Source organism: Eleutherodactylus coqui, chromosome 9, assembly GCF_035609145.1.
Source record: "Eleutherodactylus coqui strain aEleCoq1 chromosome 9, aEleCoq1.hap1, whole genome shotgun sequence".
Classification (NCBI taxonomy): Eukaryota; Metazoa; Chordata; class Amphibia; order Anura; family Eleutherodactylidae; genus Eleutherodactylus; species Eleutherodactylus coqui.
In genome coordinates this window covers 6,206,830-6,216,058 of record NC_089845.1, presented here as the reverse complement: position 1 = coordinate 6,216,058, position 9,229 = coordinate 6,206,830, and the positions used below count along the sequence as shown (strand labels likewise).

The window sequence follows — 9,229 nt, the reverse complement described above, 5'->3', positions numbered from 1 at the left end:
ATATGCTGGACTGTATGTGACTGAATGTCTATGCTATGCTGAAATAAAAGCTGGAGGAACCGGCATTTGGACTTTACCTGGTGTTTCTGGACATTATTGCGGTGCTGCCACCCCTGGGCAGGGGAAAATAAGCAGGAGATCCCGAGCAAGTAACCCCAGCTTGCCACATATGGTGTTTGGATGCAGGCAGTGAGTTTTTACACCGGTGATGTCTATTTAAAAGTAAAGTCCTGTGGATGCAGCTAAAGAGCAAGTAGGCTGAAGTTTAAAGGGCCAGGAGGCCGAAATTGCGGTTGCTGCTGCAGGCTGTGGTTAAAGGGCCAGGAGGCCGGAGTCTGTGGTCGCTATGGCTAAAAGACGTCAACAACGGGAGGCGATTGCCAGGAGGTGCGACCATATGGACGGTGGTGCACCAGAGAATCCAGTGGCCAGGAGGCCAGTGCAAGTGGAGGTGAGAACCTGTCAGCTAATAGTGGGTGGGATCCCACTGTTAGTGGACTTGGATCCACAGCAGGACAGGTCAGCAGTAGAGATGAGCGAGCACCAAAATGCTCGGGTGCTCGTTACCCGAGACGAACTTTTCGCGATGCTCGAGGGTTCGTTTCGGATAACGAACCCCATTGAAGTCAATGGGCGACCCGAGCATTTTTGTATATCGCCGATGCTCGCTAAGGTTTTCATTTGTGAAAATCTGCAAAACCCAAGAAAGTGATGCAAACGACACAGCAACGGATAGGGCAGGTGAGGGGCTACATGTTGGGCTGCATCTCAAGTTCCCAGGTCCCACTAGTAAGCCACAATAGCGGCAAGAGTGCTCCCCCCCCAACAACTTTTACTTCTGAAAAGCCCTCATTAGCAATAGATGCCTTAGCTAAGCACCACACTACCCCCAACAAAGCACAATCACACCCTGCATGACACTCCGCTGCCACTTCTCCTGGGCAACATGCTGCCCAACCACCACGCACGACTCAGTGTCCACAGCGCACACCAAAGTGTCCCTGCGCAGCCTTCAGCTGCCCTCATGCCACGCCACACTCATGTCTATTTATAAGTGTGTCTGCCAGAGGAACCGCAGGCACACACTGCAGAGGGTTGGCACGGCAAGGCAGCGACCCTCTTTAAAAGGGGTGGGGCAATAGTCCACAATGCTGTACAGAAGCAATGAGAAATATAATTCTGTGCCACCACCATCAGGAGCTGCACACGTGGGCATAGCAATGGGGAACCTATGTGCCACACAGTATTCATTCTGTCAAGGTGTCTGCATGCCCCAGTCAGACCGCGGTTTTTTATAAATAGTCACAGGCAGGTACAACTCCGCAATGGGAATTCTGTGTGCACCCACAGCATGGGTGGCTCACTGGAACCCACCCTCTGTACATAAATGTATCCCATTGCAGTGCCCTGGACAGCAGAGCTAACGTCAGATGAAATGCAGGTGAGCTTCGGCCCACACTGCATGCCCCAGTCAGACTGGGGTTCTTTAGAAGTGGAAACAGATGCATTTACAACTCCCTGTGGACCCACAGCATGGGTGGCTCCCTGGAACCAACCGGCGGTACATAAATATATCCCATTGCAGTGCCCAGCACAGCTGATGTTATGTCAGCTGTAATGCAGGTGGGCCAAAAATTTATTGGTTTACACTGTAGGCGAGGGCCCACAAAAATTAGTGTACCAACAGTACTAATGTACCTGAGAAAAATTGCCCATGCCCAACCGAGAGGGCAGGTGAAACCCATTAATGGCTTTGGTTAATGTGGCTTAATTGGTAACTAGGCCTGGAGGCAGCCCAGTTAAAATAAAAATTGGTTGAGGTGAAAGTTTCAACGCTTTAATGAGCATTGAAACGTATGAAAATTGTTTAGAAAAGTTATATGACTGAGCCTTGTGGGCCTAAGAAAAATTGCCCGTTCGGCGTGATTACGTCTGGTTTCAGGAGGAGGAGCAGGAGGAGGAGGAGGAATATTATACACAGATTGATGAAGCTAAAAGGTCCCCGTTTTGGATGGTGATAGAGAACGATGCTTCCATCCGCGGGTGCAGCCTACGTATTGCTTAGGTATCGCTGCTGTCCACTGGTGGAGAAGAGAAGTCTGGTGAAATCCAGGCTTTGTTCATCTTGATGAGTGTTAGCCTGTCGGCACTGTCGGTTGACAGGTGGGTACGCTTATCCGTGATGATTCCCCCAGCCACACTAAACACACTCTCTGACAAGACGCTAGCCGCAGGACAAGCAAGCACCTCCAGGGCATACAGCGCGAGTTCAGGCCACGTGTCCAGCTTCAACACCCAGTAGTTGTAGGGGGCAGAGGCGTCACCGAGGACGGTGCTGCAATCGGCTACGTACTCCCTAACCACCCTTTTACAGTGCTCCCGCCAACTCAGCCTTGACTGGGGAGCGGTGACACAGTCTTGCTGGGGAGCCATAAAGCTGTCAAAGGCCTTAGAGAGTGTTCCCCTGTCTGCGCTGTACATGCTGCCTGATCTCTGCGCCTCCCCTGCTACCTGGGCCGCGGAAATGCGCCTTCGGCCACTAGCGCTGTCGGATGGGAAGTTTACCATCAGTTTGTCCACCAGCGCCCTGTGGTATAGCATCATTCTCGAACCCCTTTCCTCTTCAGGAATGAGAGTGGAAAGGCTCTCCTTATACCGTGGATCGAGCAGTGTGTACACCCAGTAATCCGTAGTGGCCAGAATGCGTGTAACGCGAGGGTCACGAGAAAGGCATCCTAACATGAAGTCAGCCATGTGTGCCAGGGTACCTGTACGCAACACATGGCTGTCCTCACTCGGAAGATCACTTTCAGGATCCTCCTCCTCCTCCTCTGGCCATACACGCTGAAAGGATGACAGGCAAGCTGCATCTGTACCCTCAGCAGTGGGCCAAGCTGTCTCTTCCCCCTCCTCCTCATCCTCCTCCCCCTCCTCCTCAACGCGCTGAGATATAGACATGAGGTTGCTCTGACTATCCAGCGACATACTGTCTTCCCCCGCCTCCGTTTCTGATTCCAAAGCGTCTGCCTTTATGCTTTGCAGGGAACTTCTCAAGAGGCATAGCAGAGGAATGGTGATGCTAATGATTGCAGCATCCCCGCTCACCATCTGGGTAGACTCCTCAAATTTTCCAAGGACCTGGCAGATGGCTGCCAACCAGGCCCACTCTTCTGTAAATAATTGAGGAGGCTGACTCCCACTGCGCCGCGCAAGTTGGAGTTGGTATTCCACTATAGCTCTACGCTGCTCATAGAGTCTGGCCAATATGTGGAGCGTAGAGTTCCACTGTGTGGGCACGTCACACAGCAGTCGGTGCACTGGCAGATTAAACCGATGTTGCAGTGTCCGCATGATGGCAGCGTGCGTGTGGGATTTGCGGAAATGTGCGCAGAGCTGGCGCACCTTTCCGAGCAGGTATGACAAGTGGGGGTAGCTTTTCAGAAAGCGCTGAACCACCAAATTAAAGACATGGGCCAGGCATGGCACGTGCGTGAGGCTGCCGAGCTGCAGAGCCGCCACCAGGTTACGGCCGTTGTCACACACGACCATGCCCGGTTGGAGGCTCAGCGGCGCAAGCCAGCGGTCGGTCTGCTCTGTCAGACCCTGCAGTAGTTCGTGGGCCGTGTGGCTCTTCTCTCCTAAGCTGAGTAGTTTCAGCACGGCCTGCTGACGCTTGCCCACCGCTGTGCTGCCACGCCGCGTGACACCGACTGCTGGCGACGTGCTGCTGCTGCTGACACATCTTGATTGTGAGACAGAGGTTGCGTAGGAGGAGGAGGAGGGTGGTTTAGTGGAGGAAGCATACACCCCCGCAGATACCACCACCGAGCTGGGGCACGCAATTCGGGGGGTGGGTAGGACGTGAGCGGTCCCAGGCTCTGACTCTGTCCCAGCCTCCACTAAATTCACCCAATGTGCCGTCAGGGAGATATAGTGGCCCTGCCCGCCTGTGCTTGTCCACGTGTCTGTTGTTAAGTGGACCTTGGCAGTAACCGCGTTGGTGAGGGCACGTACAATGTTGCGGGAGACGTGGTCGTGCAGGCCTGGGACGGCACATCGGGAAAAGTAGTGGCGACTGGGAACCGAGTAGCGCGGGGCCGCCGCCGCCATCATGCTTTTGAAAGCCTCCGTTTCCACAAGCCTATACGGCAGCATCTCTAGGCTGATCAATTTTGCAATGTGCACGTTTAACGCTTGAGCATGCGGGTGCGTGGCGTCGTACTTGCGCTTGTGCTCAAACTGTGGCGCTAGCGACGTCTGGACGCTACGCTGAGAGACATTGCTGGATGGGGCCGAGGACAGCGGAGGTGAGGGTGTGGGTGCAGGCCAGGAGACGATACTGCCTGTGTCCTCAGAGGGGGGTTGGATCTCAGTGGCAGGTTGGGGCACAGGGGGAGAGGCAGTGGTGCAAACTGGAGGCGGTGAACGGGCATCGTCCCACCTTGTGGGGTGCTTGGCCGTCATATGCCTGCGCATGCTGGTGGTGGTGCCTCCCCAGCTGATCTTGGCGCGACAAAGGTTGCACACCACTGTGCGTCGGTCGTCAGGCATCTCTGTGAAAAACTACCACACCGTACAGCACCTTGACCTCTGCAGTGTGGCATGGCGCGAGGGGACGCTTTGGGAACCAGTTGGTGGATTATTCGGTCTGGCCCTGCTTCTACCCCTGGCCACCGCACTGGCTCGGCCTGTGCCCACACCCTAACTTGGGCCTCCGCGTCCTCGCCCGCGTGCACGTCCTATAGGCCTACCCCTACCCCTCAGCATGGTGTATTAGCAGTAGTGCAGAAACAGAACGCTGTAATTAAATGTGCCGCTTATTGGCCTGTGGTTGGAGGCTGACTTCGTTTACGGAACCCCAGGAAATAATTTGGCGCATGCCTGCTGTAACACTTAGCTGGCTGCGTATTTATTTGTAGAACTACTACCCCCAGCACACACGGACCCAGAACACTGAGCAGAGTGACAGGCAGGCCAAATAGATTTTTTGCCCAATATTTTTTGGAAAAGGACCACTGCGTATATTCAATCAATAATATATGTCTTCTGGCCCAGCCTACACAATTCTCTCCCTGGACTGTGTCACGGAACTGCAGTGTTGCACTGTTATTAACTGCAACAGACCGGTGATTTCAGAGCCAGGAAATAATTTGGCACAAGCCTGCTGTAACACTTAGCTGGCTGCGTATTTATTTGGAGAACTACTACCCCCAGCAGACACGGACCCAGAACACTGAGCACACTGACAGGCAGGCCAAATAGATTTCTTTTCAATATTTTTTTCAAAAGGACCACTGCGTATATTCAATCTATAATATATGTCTTCTGGCCCTGCCTACACAATTCTGTCCCTGATGTGTGTGTCACGGAACTGCAGTGTTGCACTGTTATTAACTGCAACAGACCGGTGATTTCAGAGCCAGGAAATAATTTGGCACAAGCCTGCTGTAACACTTAGCTGGCTGCGTATTTATTTGGAGAACTACTACCCCCAGCAGAAACGGACCCAGAACACTGAGCACACTGACAGGCAGGCCAAATAGATTTTTTTCCAATATTTTTTTCAAAAGGACCACTGCGTATATTCAATCTATAATATATGTCTTCTGGCCCTGCCTACACAATTCTGTCCCTGGACTATTACTGCAGGGCGCAATGCTCTGCACGGCCGATATACCAAAAAAAAAAAAAACTGCAACACTGCTAAAAGCAGCCTCCACACTACTGCACACGGTTAGATGTGGCCCTAAGAAGGACCGTTGGGGTTCTTGAAGCCTACAATAACTCCTAACGCTCTCCGTGCCTCCACACTTCTGTCCCTGGACTATTACTGCAGGGCGCAATGCTCTGCACACTGCTAAAAGCAGCCTCCACACTACTGCACACGGTTAGATGTGGCCCTAAGAAGGACCGTTGGGGTTCTTGAAGCCTACACTAACTCCTAACACTCTCCCTGCCTCCACACTTCTGTCCCTGGACTATTACTGCAGGGCGCAATGCTCTGCACGGCCGATATACCAAAAAAAAAAAAAATGTGCAACACTGGTAAAAGCAGCCTCCACAGTACTGCACACTGTTAGATGTGGCCATAAGAAGGACCATTGGGGTTCTCGAAGCCTACAATAACTCTTAACACTCTCCCTACAGCAGCTCCAACACGATACCACTGTCCCTCAGCTATCTCACAACGCATCTGAGGCGAGCCGCGGGAGGGGGCGATTTTTATACTCTTGTGACACCTGATCTCGCCAGCCACTCACTGCAGGGGGGTGGTATAGGGCTTGAACGTCGCAGGGGGAAGTTGTAATGCGTTCCCTGTCTTTCAATTGGCCAGAAAAGCGCGCTAACGTCTCAGAGATGAAAGTAAAAGTAACCCGAACATCGCGTGGTACTCGTCACGAGTAACGAGCATCTCGAACACGCTAATACTCGAACGAGTATCAAGCTCGGACGAGTACGTTCGCTCATCTCTAGTCAGCAGTTATGCCAGACATTTTGCCATTCCTTCGTTGAGGTCCAGAGACTAACAAAGTGCTGAGTCTAACCTTTGAGACTCCATATGGCACTGTGACCTGGGACTTGACTAAATGTGAGAGTCTGCAAGTGGAGTTTGTGTTCGGCACGGACTTTCCCCATTTTTTTCAGCTGTGGGAGGGAAAGGATCCACTTCAGTCTCATACAAAATCTGCAGGTGTGAACAGTGCTCAAGGACTGTCACCTGTGTGCTCAGTGGAGCAGCTGCGGTTCCACACATCAACTCGGGGGAGTGAGGAGAGCACTCCGAGAACTGATGAAAGGGGGCCAAATGGACTGGAACATTATGATATTGTGGTTTTCTTGCAGGATGGAGAAAACTTAATAATGCAAAGTCGTATAAAGTACATAATATGTCTTTGTTGCAGGTTGGTGCAGGGAAATCTGCACAATATGAACACATGTTCAAATGCTTATGTTAATGAATTGAAATCTGCACAATGTGAATTGGTGTCTAAAAAAGCATATGTGGGGAATTGCTCAGGCATGGTTAGACTAGATAGTAACCATGAAAAGGTGCTGTGTGGCACACCTAGAGTTACAGGGATTAACCCCTCAGGTTTAGACACTTCAGTGCAGCTGCAAGAAGAAGAAAAGACTGCTGCTAGTCGGAAAAGTGAGGTTATCAGTGCAGATCCTGAGGTCCAGGGTGAGACAGCAAGAGAACACTTATTTAAACTTCAGGTGGGATATGCACCAATGCAAGCTTATGTAAAGTTTCTGGAGGAAACATGTCAAACTGCTAATGAAAGAGTTGACGCACAGTTTGAGAAAGAAAGGACTATCTTTTGTCTGCTTGGAGAAGAGGCCAAGAGGGAAAGGCTGTTAGCAAAGGAAAAAGCTAAGCAGCTGAAAGCAGAGAATGCAGCCCTCTTAAAGGAGAATGAGCACCTCACAAGATTAAGAGAAGTACAAGGGGAATTAAAAGCCACAAAGCAGCAGTATGAAGAGAAAACAGCCGCCTAAGATAAACTTGAGAAGGTTAAAGTAAGTCTTCAGCAGGAGTTAGAAGATATTTCTGTGAAACTTGGTCACCAACAGGAGCTTGTGTCCAACTTGAAGAAGAAACAGAAGAAGTTTGATCAGTTGCTTAGTGAGGAGAAAACCATCTCTGTTAAGTATGCAGAAGAATGTGATTGTGCGGAAGCAGAGGTTCGTGAGGAAGAAACCAAAGTGCTCTCCTTGCAGCGCTCCCTGGAAAAGGCCTTCAAAATGAAGGTTGTGTTAGAAAGACTTAACAAGCAGTTGTGTTCAAGTCTGAACATAGAGGAACAGAAGCAAGAGAGGCTTCATGATGAGCTTGAGAGAAAGTCAGAGGACTTAAAGGAACAACGTGTGATTGTCCAAGCATTGCAAGAAGACCTAGCTCAGGTGAAGCTCCAGCTGTCACAGGTACAAGCAGAGATGGAGAACGTCAAAGCTATGGCGGCAGTGTCTGAGAACGCTAGGCAGGAAGCCGAAGATAAAGTGAGAAAGCAATGGCAGGATGAAGCATCCCAGCTACAAAAGAGCTTATATGAGGAAGCTAAAATACATGAGGTCAACCTTGAGCCAGCTAACTGAAGAAACGGGGATTGAACTTGCAACCTTCAGGTTGTGAGGGAGAGCTTAGGATTGCATATGTGCTGCCTTAGGGTGGCTTCACACGAGCGTGTTTTTGTGCGTACATACGCACACACAAAAACTCGCTTCTATTTGCAACCATGCATTCCCTATGGTGTGTGCACATGTCCATGCTTCACAGGTGTGTGCCTGCAAAGATAGGACATGCGTGTACCATAGGGAATGCACGCATTGCTTTCAATGGAGCTCACCCGTCATTCATTCTGGGAGAGCTGCTTGTGATTGGCTGAGCACCTCAGCCAATCGCATTCAGCTCTTTCAGCAGGCAGGGATTTTAAATCCCCGCCTGCTGATAGATCAGCACCACAGTGCAGGGGACAGTAGGAGAAGACGAGGCTGTGCCCCGGAACCTGAAGCAAGATGAGTATGTATTTTTTTTTTTTTGTTTTATAAAGCACTTTTACTTGATTTTTCAGGGAAGGGCTTATATTTAAAGCCCTTCCCTGAAATCAGTTGCCGGCAACAGAATCCTCTACAGCAGCTGACGTGTGACAGCTGCGGTAGAGAATTGAAGAATTCCAGATGTGGCGATGTAGCAGTAGGGAATTCTTTCTACTAGCAGGGATGAAGGAAACATCTGCTGCATGCGGCAGATGTGTTCTTCATGCCCGCGGGGGTCACGGCTGCGGTGGACAGGTAAGTATATTTTTTATTTTATTTTTTTTACACTAAAATTTTTCTTTTTCAGGGAAGAGCTTATATATAAAGCCCTTCCCTGAAAAGCAATGCAGGGGTGCCGGCAGACCATTGTTTTCAATGGAGCCAACGATAGCAGCAGCTGCGGCTCCATTGAAAACAATACACGGACCTGCATTCACATGAGTTTTTGCACGTACATGGTTGCACACCTATGTACGCACAAAAACACACTCGTGTGAAGCCACCCTTAAGACTCTGCACCACACGAGGCGTATATATAAGGACATGCGAAATCACACACACACAAAAAAAAAAAAAAAGGCCACTAAATGTGCCCTTACCAGCTTAGGGACTATGGAAAAAATAGCTAAGAATTGATATGCTGCCCAAGATCAGAGCCCTGAGTTATATTGCATACTGTAGCTGGCAGTCC

The 9,229-nt window shown here is 50.5% G+C and overlaps 1 protein-coding gene across 1 annotated transcript; it reads left to right on the top strand.

Annotated features, from left to right (window-relative positions):
* The first annotated feature begins 346 nt into the window (after window positions 1-346).
* On the top strand, window positions 347-8,097 carry LOC136578900 (myosin-9-like). Its single transcript, XM_066579075.1, has 3 exons — window positions 347-451; window positions 6,844-7,443; window positions 7,576-8,097. Exons 1-3 carry the CDS (start codon window positions 347-349, stop codon window positions 8,095-8,097), a joined length of 1,227 nt encoding a protein of 408 aa, XP_066435172.1.
* Window positions 8,098-9,229: the final 1,132 nt, after the last annotated feature.

Coding starts and splice junctions, on each gene's coding strand:
- LOC136578900 (XM_066579075.1), top strand. CDS start 347: ATGGCTAAAAGACGTCAACAACGGGAGGCGATTGCCAGGAGGTGCGAC. Junction 452..6,843: donor GGAGGCCAGTGCAAGTGGAG/GTGAGAACCTGT, acceptor GTTTTCTTGCAG/GATGGAGAAAACTTAATAAT. Junction 7,444..7,575: donor ACCTCACAAGATTAAGAGAA/GTACAAGGGGAA, acceptor GGTCACCAACAG/GAGCTTGTGTCCAACTTGAA.